Source organism: Crotalus tigris, unplaced genomic scaffold (assembly GCF_016545835.1).
Source record: "Crotalus tigris isolate CLP2741 ecotype Arizona unplaced genomic scaffold, ASM1654583v1 scf7180000018164.764771, whole genome shotgun sequence".
Lineage (NCBI taxonomy): Eukaryota > Metazoa > Chordata > Lepidosauria > Squamata > Viperidae > Crotalus > Crotalus tigris.
The window spans coordinates 163273-182923 of NW_024096858.1; the positions used below are offsets into that span (position 1 = coordinate 163273).

The window sequence follows — 19651 nt, forward strand, 5'->3', positions numbered from 1 at the left end:
ATCCTGCGACGATATCTGTAATACCATCAAACATCCACATCTGCCTATCCCAGGTCCTGGGTAAGGACTCGATAGGTAGACAAAATGCCAAATCCAGTCTGAACATCTGGCTGATTGTGTGATGATCCATAATAATAATAATAATAATAATAATAATAATAATAACAACAACAACAACAACAACAACAACAACAATAACAACAATAACAACAACAATAATAATAAGGTTGGAAGGGACCTTGGAGGCCATCAAGCCCAGCCCCTTGCTCAGGCAGGAAACCCTACACCATTTCAGACAAATGGCTGTCCAGTCTTTTCTTAAAAACTTCCAGTGTTGGAGCATTCACTGCTTCTGGAGGCAGGTTTTTCCATTGGTTAATTGTTCTAACTGTCAGGAAGTTTCTCCTTAGTTCTAGGTTGCTTCTCTCCTTGATTAGTTTCCATTTGTTGCTTCTTGTCCTGCTCTCAGGCACTTTGGAGAATAGCTTGACTCCCTCTTCTTTGTGGCAGCCCGAGATATTGGAACACTGCTATCATGTCCCCCCTTGTCCTTTTCTTCATTAAACCAATTCCAGCAACCGTTCCTCATATGTTTTAGCCTCTAGTCCCCTAATCATCTTTGTTGCTCTTCTCTGTAGTCTTTCTAGAGTCTCAGCATCTTTTTTTTTTTTTTTTTGGTGACCAAAACTGGATGCAGTATTCCAAGTGTGGCCTTACTAAGGCATTGTAAAGTGGTATTAACACTTCACGTGATCTTGATTCTATCTCTCTGTTAATGCAGCCCAGCACTGAGTTGGCTTTTTTGGCAGCTGCAGCACACTGCTGGCTCATATTTAGGTGATTGTCCACTAGGACTCCGAGATCCCTCTCACAGTTACTACTATTGAGCAAGGTACCCCCTATACTATACCTGTACATTTGGTTTTTCTTGCCTAAATGTAGAACCTTACTTTTTTCACCACTGAATTTCATTTTGTTAGATAGTGCCCAGTGTTCAAGTCTGTCCAGATCCTCCTGTATCCTAAGCTTGTCTTCTGGAGTGTTGGCTATTCCTGTCAGCTTGGTGTCATCTGCAAATTTGATGAGTTCCCCATCTATCCCCTCGTCCAAATCGTTGATGAAGATATTGAAGAGCATTGGGCCTAGAACAGAGCCCTGGGGCACCCCACTACACACTTCCCTCCATGTAGATGCGGTTCCACTGAGGACCACATGCTGAGTGCAGCTGGTCAGCCAGCTACGGGTCCATCTGGTGGTGATGCTGTCTAACCCACTTTTTTCTATCTTATCGAGTAGTGGCACAGTTGTTAAGTGAATCTGGTTTCTCCCTTGACTTTCCTAGTCGGACGGTCGCAAAAAAGTGATCAGATGATCTTGGGACACAGCAACCATTGAAAATACACGCCAGTTACCAAGCATCCCAATTTTGATCATGTGACCATGGGGATGCTGTGACAGCCATAAGTGTGCAAAATGTCATTTTCAGTTTTGAACAGTCACTAGATAAACGGTTGAGGACTACCTTTAGTTACTTTGGACACTGAATATTAAGCAGACTTTCTGCAATCAAGTGTTTGAGATTCAAATCACAAATAGATCCAGGGATTAGGGGGGTGGGGGGGTGGGGGGGAGAGGAAAAGACTAATGTGAAAAGGCGTTCCAGTTTTAATGCTATTTGTCACAGACAGTAAACAAGCTAGAACTCTCATAGTATCCCAAAATCCTTTGTATCTCACCACAGCTCAAATCCATTGAATAAATTAGCCTGGCACTACATTTATATTTTATATAACTTACAATACAGCGAGGAGACCTTGTTATAACTTCACACCCCCAAAGCATCTGCACAAATATCAATTCCTCCAATGGAAAATAAGAAAATTATTCAAAACCATAATTAAATCTACAACTTAATAATGCTCTGGCTTATCCAAAAATGTAGTTACAAAAGAATTTGTTCAGACATTGGCAATGTCTGAATAAATCCTTTGCAAGTGCATTTCTCCAGCATCAGCAATCCAAATTCATCTGGAATGCTTTCAAAAAATGGTATTAGTTGCTTCCTTAAGACCACACAGTAGGTTTTAGCAAAGGTTGGAATCTAGTGATTCCATTCCATTATATTTGTTTTAGATGTACAGTATTTTTAGCCAGCACAGATTAGGCATTGTAGGCACATAGTAAGCCTACTATAGAATAAATGCTCATGAATTTATGTGACAACCTACAAACTTTGAATACATAAGAATCAAAACGTATGCCACACACAGCCAGAATGAAGAGTCCAATCTCTTATTCTAGTTGTAGTACTTAGCTTGTCATGAAAATGCATATATTAGAACTAATTTAAGAAAATGGAGATTCTACTCTTGCAGTGATGCTTCTATCAAAGTGTTAAATCATTTATTCATATTTACACAAAGCTCAGACTTTGTGCACAAGACTTTGATTCACAACAATTACTACTGTTGATTTGAGAAAAACGGTCATTGTGTACAATGTATAGATGCAATTTCACAGACTGTCATATGAGGCTCAAAGCAGGTATTGAATAACCACAACGTTGAAAAGGACCGCTGCGTTCCCCTGTTCCAAATACATATTCTGCATTCAGAAAAACAGCATGTAGCTTGTCAGGAAAAAAGCTAGTTCAAATCTTTCTTCCTGACATAACAGACCTCCACATGTGAACAGGGGTAGCAAGTCAGGCGATAGCACCAGTGTCAAAATAGAAGCTTCCTGGGCCTAATCAAACTATTTAATGTGCTCAAGCTTCACATACTATTTTCCCATTCAGGACTAATGAGGACGGTCTTAAAGGACCGAAAGAAGCCCAAGACAATGATCAGAAAAACTTGAGCCAAGCAAGAAAATAATTTGCAAAAATGCCCCAGATAGCGCTCAACTCCATTCTTATGAAGATAAAAGAAGGAAAGATAGCACATTCAGATTGGCAAAATTGATGTCAGCCCTATCAGGTGTACCAGACTAAGAAATCAACACCATGGAGATCTAAAGCTACTTTTATGAGAACAAAATCTTGATGGGCTTCCTTTGTTCTTAAAGCTCATCCTCTTTATTTACTATATACCCAGACACAGAGGTCCCTTCCCCACTTGCACCCAAACACGACACAAACATACCCTATCAATATTTTTGCAACAAGCCCTCAGAATATTCATCTTTTTCCCAGCACAAAACAGATATTTTTAAATGCTTCTTTTCCGGTTCTTAGCTCATCAACTACCTATAAGATACATTTTTTTTCATATAGAAATAAATGCAATCTTCTTTTTAAAATTCCATAACGTGATCTGAAAATATGATAAAATGATCATGTTTGATTGTAAGAAAAAATGGAAAATACCAGATATAATCTATATATCTTTACTTGGCATGGCATTAATACTGTATTCCTTTGTATACTTTATTCCCCCCCCCCTCCACCTTTCATTTTAATCTTCTGGCTTTTTTTAAAATACAACATTTAAGACATTCCGGATGTTTTCAGTTCTTTTATTTATTAAATGGCTTAACATTTTAAAATTCATTTTACTACTGGTTCTGCATCATTTTTCTGTATGTTTATAGATAAGTCGGCTGGCAGTTATTAAGTTTTGTAGGATTTTATTTCTTTACTATCAGTTTTTAATGATTGTATGGCATGTAGGAAATTTGACAGGTCTTTTTGACTACAAATAATGAATTCAAATTTTAGTTTGCAAAAATATTCAAAAAGAGAACATTAACAACACTGAGATGTTAAGAAATATAGCAGATGTTAATAATTGGCAGAAATGTGCAATGTGCAGTCACTGACATTGCCTAAAATGTAAAGATGCTTGTGTAAAGTTTGCTCAAATTTGAACTTCACAAATGGATTCTGACCTTGGTCACCAAACCAAAGACTAAAGTTATCAAAACTCTGCCTTCTGCTTGTCACTGATCTCCAAGCTATGACTCTACATGAGTCACAGGTTGTTTCTCTCCTTCTAGTAGGAAACATGACCAGAGGATTCTCAAATTTGCTTTTCAGGTTTAAGATGGTACTAATGAGAGTACCGTATTTTCCGGCGTATAATATGATTTTCTAACCATGCAAATCTTCTCCAAAGTCGGGGGTCGTCTTATACCCAGTCGTCTTATACACTGGAAAATACAGTAAGTCATATCACCTTGATACAAGGTAGCTTAATTTTAAAATTATGACCGTTGGTTCAAGGGGAAAAAAGTTATTTTCTGTATTGTTCTTTTGGAAGAGCACTCCTAAAACTGGAGACACAATGTTAGCAGTACATAGCCAAGTATTGAGAAAAACAGTCAATTTGTATAGACTTGTATCGATTTGTATTATCAGCCTTATCCAACCTGGATGTTCACTTGCTGCATGAATGTTTGCTCTTGTAATTCCTAACTAACAATCATTCTAAAAATTCTGGGAAATGAAGTTCATATATTTTAGAGCAGGGGTGTCAAACTGCCGGCCTGTGGGCTGGATGCGTCATGGCACAACCGGACCCGCCCCACTGCCAGCAATGGCAAAAAAGTCACGATATGTCAGGACACATCACGTGACGTTGCGAGATTGACACCCCTGTTTTAGAGGATTCCCAAACTGGAAATGAATTAATTGCATGCGGGTTTTTAATAGCCAACTGCAACCCAACATCTGGTTTTACAGTCTGCTGAAATATCAAAAGGCAGTGTTTTTGGTGGATTTTGCTTGATATTCATGAACATGAACAGAATGTTTTCCTAGAAAGAGACTGATGCTATCTGCTTATAAGTCTTCAACCCAGTGCAATTTGCAGTGCAGGCAGTCCTCAACTTAAAACCATTCATTTAGCGACCGTTCAAAGTTACAACGGCACTGAAAAAAAGTGATTTATGACTGCTTTTCACATGACTACCCCAGCATCCCCGTGGTCACGTGATCAAAATTCGGATGCAGTGTTCCAGGGTCCTTTGACAACTTTCTAACAAGCAAACTCAATGGGGAAGTCAGATTCACATAACAACTGTATTACTAACTTAACAACTGCAATGATTCAAATAATAACTGCCTTGTTTAGCAACAGAAATTTTGGGCTCAATTGTGGTTGTAAGTCGAGGACTTAGTATTTAACCCAAAATACTACAAAGCTCAGATAACCTAACTGAGAAAACTCACTAAATTGGAACATATATACAACTCACGTAAAGTCTTGCAGAATAACCCGAGCAGGCTTAAATGGCACTTCAATACTTTTATGCTGCATCTCTTTCCAGTTGAGGATATTTTCAACATCGTTTTTCTTCACAAGAAACTCGTCACAGTTGCGAACTGCAGCCTCGAGCAAGATTCTGATAGAAAATGGTAAATGCGCTGGGGAAGAAAGGAAAAGGGGAGGAAGGAATAAATGAAATTCAGAAGAAAACTCAGCAAAAAGAAATTCTCTACTATCTGTCAGCAAACTATAGCTGAGATTTTTCAAACATCTGTCTCACAAAAAGAGAATATTTCTCTGAGTTAAAGCCAAAGACATAATGCAGAACACTCTTCTCATTTGAACACACACACTCCAGATATTAACTCCCACAAAATAGAAAACGTGCTTCAGATTTTTGATCCAATGTTTTTTTCTGAAGGGCAGTAATGCTTAAAAAAACAGTCTTTCCATACTTCAACTTTCTGGCTGGAGTGGAAAAATCTTAAAATCTGACACTTGTTTGCTTGTGTTTTCCAATGAGCTATGGCTCTCCAAAGGACAAAGCCAAAGTGATCATCAAGAACCATCAACAAATGAGAAGAGAAGCAGAGGTGAATTCAGACATACCATATCTGGTGTCTTTCAAGTGATTCAGATTGAAGAACTTCTTTGCTGACTGGCCCAAGTCCAGGGGCTCTGTGAGATGTGCAAAGGGGTTGCTCATAGTTGAAAAGTTTTGCTGCTACTGAAAAAAATGTAAGGCAGGTTTATATCACTGAATTTTATTTTAAGAGTTTTTATTTATTTGCATCCCACCTTTGCTATTTTTACAAAGAACTCCAGGTGGCAAACATACCTAACGTATCTCCCTCCTCCTATTTTTCTCACAACAACAACCCTGTGAGGGTGGGTTGACATGTGAGTGACTGGCCCAATGGCTTTCATGACTAAGGCAGGACTTGAACGCATGATCTCTGGCTTTCTAGCCCGGTGCCTTAACCACTAGACCAGGGATAGGCAACCTTGGCTCTTTTATGACTCTGGACTTCAACTCCCAGAATTCCTGAGCCAGCCATGCTGAGGGGAAAGAGAGAGGTTTCCAAGTTGAGCCATGTTGGCTCAGGAATTCTGGGAGTTGAAGTCCACGAGTCATAAAAGAGCCAAGGTTGCCTACCCCTGCACTAGACCAAACTGGTTCTTAAGATGATCAATTTAAATATGTCTAGGATATGCTTGGAGCAAGCACTTTCTCCCCTTTTATTGCTTTACAAATGAAGACCTCAGCATTGAGGAACAAGATCTGCTTTTTTTCCCCTCATGAGGCTTTTTTTTTTTTTTTAAAGAAACCTATTTTAAAAGTCAAAGTCTATTCTAAGGCAAAATACATTAAATCAATCCTAAAAACCACAAAATCTTATGCTGCACATTAATTAAAGGGTTTGGTGACTTTTTTTTTTTTTTAAAAAAAGGAAGTCACTTTCAACCTATAGGTTTCCATTCCTGGGCCTATGTATGTCAGGAGTGTCAAAACGTGGCAAGTTGAAGACTTGTGGACTTCAACTCCCAGAATTCCCCAACTGGCTGGCTGAGGAATTCTGGGAGTTGAAATGCGCAAGTCTGGAGATCCCTGCTGTACGTTATCAAATACAAATCTGTCTAAGTGATTCATACTTTGGGAACCAATACAATATTTACAGTTTCAACGAAATATCTCTTTGATGTGGTATTGTCACGATAAAGTAAAAATATATTGACAAGTTTCCTTGTTAAATTTAAAGTCAATAAACAGAGTAATTAAGCTGCAACCTCATGGGGAAAAATGAATGGATTACATTACCTTATTAATTTGTATCATAGGTACTAGTAAATTAATTATCATTATTATATTTTTCTACATTTTCAAATATCTAAAGAGCTTTCTACACTTTAGATAGCTAGAATCCTTGCAGAATAAGTCAGTATTCCAGATCCCCATATTTTCTGTTATTAACCCCATATTTTCTGTTATTAACTAACACAGCTCATTGAACTTTTACGACGATGAGATTCATAATTTAGATTCTTAGCCTTATGCCAGTTCCTCCACTTATATGATAGTAAAATAAAGCACACATGCTTCAATTCTTTTTTAAAAAATTATTGCTCTTTTGTAAAATAAGCAATGCAGAGTTAGAAGAAATGATTTGAAAAGACAATAATCATCATCAGATTTGACTGCGTATGTTACATTTATGCTGCATTAGTTATAAAAGAACTCTCTAATTCTATAAAATTTAAATACAACAGACATGTTAACATACACATCAGTATTTAAACCCTCACAAGACAGGGAGGAAAACCAATATTCAGAAGTAGATCACTGCTTGCTGAATATCATTTGCAAACGAGAAACCAAGGTAGAAGACAAGATATACTTTTTATCCAGCTCCAAAAAAGCCCCTAAACATTCATGAGATAACAGAATTGAAAACTAATTGGTAAAGAATTGCTTTTAAAATCAAACTGTAGAATAATTACCTTTTTAAAATCAACTCCCTGTTCTTCTAAAAGCAATTAAGTTTTGGGCGTAAAAATAAATGCAATTACATCTCTGCTTCAAGGCTTTTGCACAAAAAACGGAGGCAGTTATATTCCATGCAGAGTAAACATCAGGACACCAAAGATAAGGATATCTGGACTGAAGTTCACGGCTGCAATATAGTGAATATTGCCTTTTACAGTACACCGACTGCAACCTGACCTTACAGAAATCAATTGAAAAGCTGCAGTTGGCCTCAAAAGGGATCTGAACTTTAAACGTGCTACGTGGATATAAGGTCTAGACCAGTGTTTCTCAACCGTGACAATTTTAAGGCATGTGGACTTCAACTCCCAGAATTCCACAGCCAGCATAGACTGTTCTGAAGTTTTCAGCTGCGAAAGGATGATAGCAATAAATAGAATGACGCTTTTGATAATTCATTCTTCTAATTATACTGACCACATTCTAAACAAACAGGCCATTTTCATTAGAGAAAGCCTGCTGTCCATACTGCGGTAAATGGCCACCATTCAGCATCAAGACTTATGGTAAAATTATGCCAACAGCTAGAGCAATACGGTAGTCCTCGACTTACGACCACAACTGAGCCCAACATTTTTTTTGCTAAGTGAGGCATTTTGTTAAGTGATTTTTGCCCCATTTTACAACCTTTCTTGCCACATTTCTGAAGTGAATCGCTGCAGTGGTTAAGTTAGTAACACAGTGGTTAAGTGAATCAGGCTTCCCCATGGACTTTGCCTGTCAGAAGTTCACAAAAGTTGATCACGTGACTCCGGGACACTGCAACCATCATAAATATGAGTCAGTTTGCCAAGTGACCACAGGGATGCTGCAATGGTCGCTAAATGTGAAAAATGGTTGTAAGTTACTTTTATCAGTGCCATTGTAACCTTGAACGGCCATTAAATGAACTGTTGTAAGTTGAGGACTACCTGTACAATTAACAAAAGTAATTGGGACTGGAATTTCTGTTGCTAAGCAACGGAGTCATATAGGACCACTTCATGTGACAGAACAGCTTAGTGATAGCAATCCCAGCATTCCCCATTGCTGCTGTTAACTGAATCCTATTGGACATGACTTACCCACCCCGATCCAAGCTATTCCCAGCTTGGTCTCTCTCAGCCCCGATAAGATAAGCCTCTTTTTAGATCCCCTCACCCCTCTCTGTTCTTTTAGCTGCATGCCTGCCAGTTGCTGCCAGCTGCTTCCCCCTCCCAGCCCTGCCCACCGCCACCGTGCCCACAGCACACCATGCGCCTCTCTATATCACCAGGCCAGGCTTTCTTTTGTATCACTTTCATTTGCACCAGTGTAGATGGGACTTTTTGTTTGTGCTGACTGGCCTCTCCATTTGTGTGTCAGCCAGGGCTTTAGTTCAGGCCACACTCAGAGCATTCTCTGGTGAAGGAAGGCTGATGTGTTAAGAAAGGCCTCAGTTACACCAGCACAAAAGAAGAAAGTGGCAAAGAAGGGCCCAGCTGGTTCAGTAGCAGCACAGTAGCAGATGTGGTGGTGGTGGTGCGCATGGCCAGACGGTATGGCAGCTGACCACCATGGCTAGGAAGGCAACCAAAAGGCAGGCATAAATGTGACTGGGCCCAAACTTTGTTCACATGACTGTAGAGACACAACAGCTGGAACTTCAAGGACTGATCATAATCACTTTTTTCAGCACCATCGTAATTGATCGTTGAATGATTGGATGTTATGTTAAGCAAGAACTACCTGTAGATGCTATAAGGACATGCAGGGACTATTAAGGAAAAATAAGGATGTTTTTACGGCTTTCTGGACAAATTGCTGACCTTTTTTGCTCAAGAGGGGGGAAAAAATCAAATAATCTTGAGTCTCTGCTCCTCTTTGAATTGTGAATCTTTTATCTGAGCATTTAGAATCTGAAATACTAAGAGTTCTGGGAATTTTACCATGGAATTCTGACTTGCTTAGAATACTATTTTTTATTTGAATAAGAAAATCTAACCTGACCACTCAGATTTAAACCAGCTCTGGTTTTTCAACTGTCAAGAGTACTCATCTGGCCATAAAAGCACTACACAGAGTTTCTGCTTGGAGGTTATCGCAGATCTATATGTAGGATCATTATTTCCGTTTACGAATTTTCCAGGAGCTACTAAAAATGGCTGCCTTTGCTTTTTGTCTGTGGCACAGCGAACATGTCCTCCTGGGTGATCATTTGTTCGGGGCCATGTGGCTGATGATGATGATGAAAATAACCTTCCTTCACACAGGGGTTTTCGACTGGTTTGAATCAGATTTTGCAAACCTACAATTCTAGAAATGTCAAAGCCACAAGATCTGAAGCAATTCACTGTGTATATAATCTACCACCTAAGCTTCAATGTTAAAGGCTACTGAGCTTAAATCACAAGTAGAGGCACTACTCTTAATTGGCCTGAATTACCTGTGGGAGGGTGCTTCAAAAGGATGGGACCCTAACATTTAAAACTAACACCCCGTTCCTGTTCCCATTGGTTTTATTTTCAAGATGGTTAAGATTGGATTTCATATTTTCTGACATCAGGAGTGAACAACTGAAGCATAGGATTCCTCTGCTCATTGGACAGAAATATGTCCCTAGTAGTTAATCATACATTTTGACCACAGCAATGAAAGAGTGAAAGGAGAAGGGTTTTTTTTTTTAAAACACCTTGCCATGAGATGGGTCAAATCCTGCATTCCTGGCCATTAAGCACTTTCTTATTCCTCTTTTCATGCAGAAAAATCCCTTGACTTGTATGGCCAAAATAGCTCCATCAACATGCCAGGGAGGTATAGGGATTCTTAAGGGAAAACAAGATTTCTACAAAAGCAAATGAAATCTTAAACCAAACTTCACAAATGAAAGGCAGCCTGCAAAAGAAGGCTGAACTCGCTCAATTATTCCAAGATGCTTAGGTAATGGTTCAGACAGGGCCAGGGGAAGATAGGAAAAAGTGAATGAAGAGGGGAATTGAACAGGGTATGATGGAGAAAGAGTGTTGGAGAACCAAATCACTCCATACGGCCGTATTTTCTTGCATGTACCAGCTGTGATTTTTCAATATAATTATTACTATTCAAATCAATGGAAATCACTGTCAACTAAATTCAACTGATATGTGCGACTATATCTCCTATTCTGTACTGAATGCTTCTTCCCGAGCTTCAATTTCTAGGCAGGAGAAAGCAAACACAGAGTTTAGAAATGGATAAATACGCTCTTGAGTTATGCTGGATTCATATAGTTTTCTTGACGATGGAAGGGATTTGCCATTTACTTTTTTCAGGAATGGGTTATTTTTTTTCTCAACTTCCCAGTTTAACTAACCTTTTTTTAAAAATACAGCTTACAATGTTATATATTTAATTTAAGGAGCAAGGAATATTTTCTCCAAAGGTTTCCAGAGAAAGCATTGTGAGAGGGGAAAAAAAGAGAAGGTGGAAATTGGACAGCATCTAACTTAACTGGACCACAACTGTCTTCTATGAGCTGACTCTTAATTAAAGACCCTATGCACACATATTCTTCTGATTTGAGCAAGTAAAGAATCATAAGAAGCTAAGAAGGAACCTTCAAAGCACAAGCCACAGCTTAGAATTAAATTCAACCAATTTCAAAGTGGTCCCATCCAAGGGAAGACACAAGGAATGCTTATTTCCATGTATTTCAGAAACGGCACGCAACTTCTAGATTAGCTGAATGAAAGTGCACCAATCTCAGTAGATTGGTTGGTAGTCAATCTTCTCTATTATGAGTTTTATACCAACCTTCCCAGACTTGGCACTATCCAGATATGCTGACTTCCAGAATTCCCCTGTTGGTAAAGGCTGTTACCGAGAATTAGACTGGGGAAGTTTGCTTAGGTTTTCTATCAAGAGATCCTGGGAAAAGGATACATACGTATTTCATCCCAAGTAATCTGCTGAATATGGAAAATACAGCAACTGAATTCCCAACTTAATACAGAGAATTCCCCAAGAAACAGACAGATTCTGCAAGCATTCCCACCTCTTTAAGCCAGTGCTTAAAGCAGCCAAGCAAGAATTTTTACAAGCTGGAGATGGAGGAGGGTGGAGAGAAAGGGGGTGGGGAGAAGGGATATGATTAAAATCCACAGGGCTGATTGGAAAACCATCTGCACTGATCCTGATCAAAAGACACTCCACCCACTGAATGTATGCGCACAGATCTTAGATACACCCTGTCCTGAATAGCTGTGCTTGGCTTTCCCATGCAGAAAATATCAAAGCTAGAACCAGAATGTCTGTTAACAATGCTGATCACCTGATCTTAAACTTGGCGCAATGCAAATTATGCAATAATTACACCAGCTGATGTTGAAAGCAAAAGCAGGTGTGTGTGTCCTTGGACAAGATAATCTAGGGTAGGATGGGACTTCGCCTATGTGTCCCTTTCAGTTGTGGCTTCGAACATTCCCCTTCCCACTTATTTCACTCATAAGCGTTTAAATGGTATTTGTGTTTGGTGTAATTCTAGTTATCTGCAGGATAAATAAACAGATAAATTTCTATTTTGTTAGCCACCAAGAGAAAATAGATAGAGGGGTAGATCAGGAAAACATCACTTTTTTGGGGGGAGGGAGCATAGTGGAAAGAACTAGGACAAAACTAAAACTATTAGTTTATATGAAAGTTTATCTCAATTACCTTCAGTTAAAATAATTATCCTGTGTACCGAATAATTCCTCTTTTCTGCTCTGTGCCAAGAAAATTACATATACACTGATAAAGTCACAGAAGTTGAGCCTGAATTGAAGGAGACTTGATCATGCTCTACAGTGCTTTGGAAAAATATTTCCAGGAAGGCCGAAGAAAGTATTTAGAGGTGACCCTATTCCTGTACCATTTGGTCAGATTTTAGGATAACTTTATCCTTCTCTCAGAATTTACCAATGCCTGAGCAGCATAAAGCTAAAAAAAAAAAAAAAAGTGAATCCAATAATCTTTATTAAATGGTTATATTATCTTCTTGAAGGTGTAACCGTCCTTCTTTGGATATTTGGGCTTCCTTTGAATTTACAGTATGTTGTTTTTGAGTTGAGGACAATCTGTAGCTCAGCTGCCATGGGAGACTCACCTGGTTATTATAAAATGGTTTCTTTGGTGGACATGGCTGACACGGATATTGCTGACCTCTGTCACAAAAAGATGTATTAAATTTTGCCCCCTTCAGCTCTCTTAAAAATCACTGTCACTAGCAAGCCACAGAGATTTAAAAAGGGTCTTATTCCCAACAACAAGATCTTTTTCCAGTTTTAGTTTTAGTTTCCAAAAAGAGGCACGTATCATTCCTTCTTTCTGAAAATATTCAAGAAGCAAAACATTTTACAGATTGCAACTCATTAGTAGATGACCTAGCTTGGAAAGAGGGATCTACAACTACCTTTATTAAAATTAGAAACCCTGACTAGATAGTTTGCTGAAAATGAATAAAATGAACTGCTGATTTCTGGATTTATAGATTAAAAAGAAATGTTTATGAGAAGACAACTATGATATGCAATGTGAAAGTGTGCAGATTGCTGCAGATGGCAAAAATGTAGCAAAATTTGCTATATTTGTAACTGTGCAAAAGAGACGGATATCCCTTCTTTAGATTTCTTTTTCTTGCTATTTTCTTATTCTCAACTTTTTTCTTTTACCCTTTTATAAACTTTTTCTCTCTTCTTCTGTTTCTGCAGTTTTAAAAATCTTTGTAAAAATCTTCTTTTAATAAAAAAATATTCATTAAAAACGTGTTTTTGCTACTTGCTGGTATGTGAAAAACATGACACTTAATCATAAATTCTCACTTTAATCTTCAGAAGGACACACACACAGTTTGCCTGCTTTAGGCCAATCTCAGTTAAATTATACAGTAACACTGCATGTTAGGATGATAGAAAAGACCCAGAAAACAGAGAACAGTGTAAGAGCGCACCAGAAAGAAAATTACATTTGCACACATATACAGACCTCTTAGCTAATGCACCAAACCATGGTTATGTCAGATAAGATGACTCCAAATATAATAATTAGGCACAACTATGATTACAAACTGTAATTGTTGGGGTTTCATTCAACATATTAAGCCAAATCATGTCACAGTTTAGTGTAAATTGTTGATCTTATTTCCAGATCCTCATTCATATACATGCCATCCTGTAGGAAAAATAACTATTTTGCACACATATAATATTTTTTAAAATCTCAATATAGGAAAATATTTGTGGTTTCAAGCAAAGAACGAGAGAAAGAGAAGAAACCGCATCAAGGTGATTCATTCAGATTCTAATTGCTTTTAGTCAAAGAACTAGAGGTCAATTTATATAGTACTGTAGTTGTGAAATTCTCCCTTTATTACATAATTATAAGAACATTCTGTAGGGAATAGAAGATGGATGCCTTGATCAGTATTTGTCTATAGCAACTGCCAAGAAAGGTTTACTCTCATGTGAACCGTTGCACTGTAAACGTGTCACATATTTGCAGAACATGCCAAAAAGCTTTTGCAACCTTGTGAAATCCTTTAAAATCCTCTCCCGTGTGGTGCTGAAATTCTGCATTTGCACTGCTGTTGCAAGACGGCTTATCTCTGGAGTCACCCACAGAATAAATTGGGTATAAAAGATAAAGCTTAGGAATGTGGGATCATCCACGTTCTTACCTGGAAAGTAAACATACCAAAACTTCCTAGTACGATTCCCAATAGCTCACTACAGGTAGTCCTCAACTTATGACCACAATTGTGGCCAAAATTAATGTTATTAAGTGAAAAATTTGTTAAGTGAGTTTTGCCCATTTTATGCCTTTTCTTGCCAAATTCGTTAAGTGAGTCAATGCAGATCTTAAATTAGTGACACAGTTGTTAAGTGAATCTCGTTTCCCCATTGACTTTGCTTGTCAGAAGGTGGCAAATGGGGATCAAGTGACCCAGGACACTGCAAACGTCATAAAGGTGAGTCAGTTCTCAAGTATCCGAATGTAAATCACATGACCCTGGGGATGCTACAAAGGCCATTAAGTGTGAAAAATGGCCATGAGTCCCTTTTTTTAGTGCCACTGTAACTTTGAACCGTCACTAAATGAACTGTTGTAAGTCAAGGACTAAGCTGTATGGTCTCGTGAACATCTAAGAAGAGTATTTATCATAAATAGAAAAATAATTGTAGTAGCAAACAAACTTCAATAGCAAGTGAATGTTTACTTAGCTAAACAGATCATCAGAATGGCCGTGAGTGGGCAAAAAAGCAATGCAAGTGGGAATGACTTCCAACTTCCCGCTGGCTTCCCCACTGACTTTGCTCGTGGGAAGCTGGCGGGGAGCATCAGAAATCATGATTGCGTGACTGCTGGAATGCTGCAAGGGCCACAAAATTTGCAATTAAAACTAGCATGGACATCGTGGGAATTTCAATTCCACAGGAGTAATGGCTCCCAGATTTTTAACACATTCTTTAAGCTAATAGATTTTAGGTACCTCGATTCAAAAATTGTTGTAGTATAATGCATTGTTTGGGCTAAAGTGAGAGTACAAACAGACAAACAGATTAATGCAATGAGAATTTTAGTAGTATATAGATTAACCAACCCCTCTCAAATTTATTTAACATTTATTTAATAATACTGCATATTTTTAGTTCCACTTTTCTCCCTCTTTCAACAGAGAAACTTTTCCACTTGTTTCCCACATTGCTTTATTCCTCTTTATTTTTCCACCATACTCTGTTCAATTTAAACATTTACCTTTCTGCTTCTAATTAAATTCTAATAACGTGGGAATCTAGTAGTATTGCAATAAATGGCAGATTTATTGTATTTATCTTATATAACGTTAAAAACTTTTCAATTCTGTTAGAATTCTACATTATTTTTATTACAGCTATCACCATTTTCAGCTTGTTTGCTGTGTTTTTCCTCCATATTAGCTTTTCCAACGTAACATTTTTTTAAAGATTGCTAAAATCTGTAAATCATACTGAGAACTGCAGTTTTGGGGTGATTGGAATTTCAGAAAACAACTGCAACCTAACTTCACTGCTTACAATTCTCCCTCTGGTATTTAAGAAGTGCGTATATGCTTGCAAATGAAGGACAGGTTCTAATCCTCGAAAGCACTTGTCGTTACATATTTGTTAGTCTTTGATTTTCCTGCAATAGACACAACTAATCATCCTTAGAGAACAGCTGACTTAAGCATTACCAATGAAATTCTCAATTTAAATCTCTAATTAAAGTTTGCATGACAGACAGATTAAAAAGCTAACATCAAGCTTCAAACTAAAATCTGTAGTACATCAGTAGAACAGTAAGAAAAAATTTAAATAGCTGCTGGTCTTTTGCCAAGCAGCAGGGGGAAAAAAAACATTCAAACTTCCCCAGGTTGTTTAACATGTAATCTCACCAATTAATTCTCCTATAAACTGGGCCAAAGTATATCACTTGAAAGAATAACTCTTGAAAACTTTGCACCAATTACGCAAGAGATGCCTCTGCTGATACCTGTGAGCTGGCTTATTCTCACAGGATTCAATCAGGATACTAGACCTATTCCTGCCAGTTGTATCAACAGATGACTTTTACAAAAGAAACCTAGTTAGACTGTCAGGGGTTTAAGTATACAAAGCAGTTTAGTAACTGCATTTCATGTAGAACACAAAAGACAGCATAGCAACATGTATTCAATGACCAATGTGACTCATATGCTATTTTTCCTTCTTAAAATGTGAACATTTCAAATCATGCTTACTTTTGCATAGCTGGATAGAAGAAAAGTGGCATTTTCAAGAGGCCAGTTCAGTGTGTTAAAGAATGCAAAACATGGGCAACACAAATCATGGCTTAGTGAACCCAGTGTTGGTGTTCGGTTATAGTGTAGAACTAAGGCTTTTGAGATTAAAAAAAAAAATAAAGATTCCCTTGAGTTGGTCTTTGCTCCTAATGACTACATGGACATGTCTGCCTGACAAAAATATCAATTTTGTTGCTTGCTTGTGGATTTATTGTTGTTCTTGTCTCTCTCTGTCCTGCAGCCTTGGGATTTTCTGGGCTAGCAGTGCATTCCCCAAGTTTTTCTCTCCTTAGCCTTTCCAAGGTCAATCAAGGTGAATTAAAGGTAACTTCAAATCTAATAAAGTTCCATGTAGAACTTAGGAGTACCTCTGCCGAGACCACAATTTAAGACTGTGTGGCTACGAGTGAATGTCCTGACCACCATGAAGAAATACATATAATACATCCCTGAAAGGAAATTCCATTTAATATGCACTCTTTAAATATTATGCAATGTAACTCCATATAATTTTAACAGTTTAAGGCACAGAGAGACAAGAGTCTGACCACGATTCTGCAATTCAGCATTCATATTTGCAATACAGCAGCAGGAGAGAGAGAAAAACGCTTTCATAGTAGAAAAGCTTCTAAATTCTAGTAGGTTAGTTCTGTTAATGCTTCTGTGCTCAGTCTGAATACTGATCTTTTGAGAAGCCCTTCACAGATATATTAGCAATGGACAAAAGCTGCATCACTTTAATCTGCTTTGACAGAAACATGACGATCCACCCAAGGGAGTTTCCCAAGAAAGTCTTTCTTAGCCTTAGGAAATTTTTTTTTAAAAAAAATCTATATTGTGAAAGTGACACTGAACTTTGCTCCTACTGACAAACAGGGTAAATAGGGGAGGGCAAAAAAAATAAAAAATAAAAAGACAAAAAGGAGGAAATCTGAAGTAGAGAGAAAAAAATGAGAAGAAAACAAAGTTTCAGATCGCTGAGTCAACAGTAATCCAAGGGAAGTGTAAAAGTTTTCTTTTATGGCAAACCCAACATCAGAAAACATCTGTGGTGTTTTCTGGTGATCCAAGAATAATTATGGGATGAATTTTTGAGAAACATTGTTAACCCAAATGAGAATTCAACTTCGGTGGTTCTTTTTGGCAACTGGGTTCAGTCAGAAACAAATCATATCAGAAAAAAAAACCTGAATGATGTAACCTAATAAAGATAAATAAATAGGTATGGACTGGGGCCCACAATGTTCCCCTTTCTCTCCTAAACTTAATAACCCCCCCCCAAAAAGAGATGCTCCAAATTCTTCTTTTTCTACTTTATTTATTTAATTAAGGGGTGACTGACATTAGCCATTTGTAATCAAATGGCAAATGACAGCCACCTCTTTATTAAATAAAGTAGAAAAAGGAAAAAAAAAAAAAAAAAAGAATCTGGAGCGCCTCTTTTTGACCCGAAGAAGTCCTTCAATTCTATTGGTCTACACCTCCGTAATTCCCAGGAAGCATCACCGATGGCCAGCAAATTTGGGGAATTTTCCTCCAAGAGGCCTCCGGAATCGTTTTAGATCGGGGGAGAAAGCCGACAAGCACACCCAAGAACGGCGAAACACGCCAGCAATTTGGATCTGCCTTTAGGCGACGAGTTGTCGTTCTCTCCGGGCTTTCTTTTGAGGAAGCGCCCCCGAGATTATCCGAAAGCGATCCTGTCAACCCCGCGTGTTACGGTGTGAGACAGCTCAAGCGAGTTTGATCTTAATCCCCGGAACCCCGATCAAATTCAGACATGTACTCTTCCCACAGCCCAGAAGTGGGTCCGCCAAATCTCCCCCGGGACCTTCAGCGAAGCTTCACTGCGAGGGAAAAAAAAAAAAAGGCTGCTTAATGCCGTAGCTCGGCCTGGCACCCTCTGACGTGTTCTGAGCCTCTCGCTAAAAGCCAGCGGGATTACTCGCGAGCAGGTGCCCCGAACAAAGGGAAGGAAGCGGAGCCGAGGAAAGGGAAGGAAGGGAGGAAGGCCGTCCCGAAGCTTCAGCGGCAATCCTGGCGCGCTCTCCTGGCGCACGCGCGCCCTCGCCAATGCCAGAAGAAGCCGCGAAGACTTACCCAGCGGGAGAAGCGGCGGCGGCGGCTGTTTGCGCAGCGCTGGGAGAGAGAGCGGACAAGAAACGACCCCCGTGCTCGCCACCGCTGCCGCTCTTGCTCCGCCTCCCCGGAGGCTCCTCCTTCCCGGGTCAGGGGGGCGGGCAAAGAAAAGCAGCTGCCCCGCCTCTCTGTCGGGGTAAAAAGCCTCGAGTCTCTGCGCCCCCCCTCCCATAGAATAGAATAACAGAGTTGGAAGGGTCGGTGTAGGTCATCTAGTCCAACCCCGTCCCCCGTCCCCCGTCGCTGAACCGAACACCCCCCCATGGAATAGAATAACAGAGTTGGAAGGGACGGTGTAGGTCATCTAGCCCAACCCCGTCCCCCGTCGCTGAACGGAACGCCCCCCATGGAATAGAATAACAGAGTTGGAAGGGTCAGTGCAGGTCATCTAGTCCAACTCCGTCTCCCGTCCCCCTTTGCTGAACGGAACGCCCGTTTGGCTTCTCTTGCGTCCTAATCCCGAGCCTTGCAGCTGCGCGTCTGAACCGGTGAAACCGACTTTGCTACGGCACCTCTCTCTCTCTCTCTCTCTCCCTCTCTCTCTCTCGTTCATCAACAACCTCCTTGTTTTCGAGAAAAGGCGAGAAGCAAGATGCTGAAGTATAGGCTTGGCGCAAAGTATCAGCGGGCTGAGGGTGAATCCTGAATCCCGGTGAATCCTGAAACATCTCGGGACAATAGAAGAGAATATAGTGTTGTCTGAGCTTGGTTGCTTGTTCGCAGGCGTTTCATTACCCAACTAGGTAATTCGTTGGATAAGTAGTTGGGTAATGAAACGTCTGCAAGCAAACAGAGCACCAACAATTCCATGGGTGTATTCCGTAATCTGAAGGCGATTTTAGTGAGCATAACACGAATCCGTTCAACTGAGCTCAGTGACGGGAACTTACCCTGACACTCAGTGCTAGGACTCGAACCACTGGAGCAGAAACCATCTCCAGCCTCATTAAGTTACGGAGCCACCGCACCTCTAATAAGCAATAAAAG

At 39.3% G+C, this 19651-nt stretch overlaps 1 protein-coding gene across 4 annotated transcripts in view; it reads right to left on the reverse strand.

Moving 5' to 3' along the window:
* ACO1 (aconitase 1) overlaps nt 1-18777 on the reverse strand; it is a 51295-nt gene extending 32518 nt beyond the window's left edge. Inside the window, exons 1-3 of one of the 4 annotated variants that reach the window (XM_039348625.1) lie at nt 18626-18777; nt 5817-5931; nt 5197-5365 (exon numbers count right to left, since the gene is read on the reverse strand). In XM_039348625.1, the coding sequence (XP_039204559.1) occupies nt 5197-5365; nt 5817-5913 (266 nt within the window). In that variant the 5' untranslated portion in view covers nt 5914-5931; nt 18626-18777. Of the gene's footprint in view, nt 1-5196; nt 5366-5816; nt 5935-7706; nt 7859-18625 lie in introns of those variants that run through there. The other 3 variants (XM_039348624.1, XM_039348627.1, XM_039348626.1) reach the window with 3 other exon arrangements.
* Between the last annotated feature and the right edge of the window lie 874 nt (nt 18778-19651).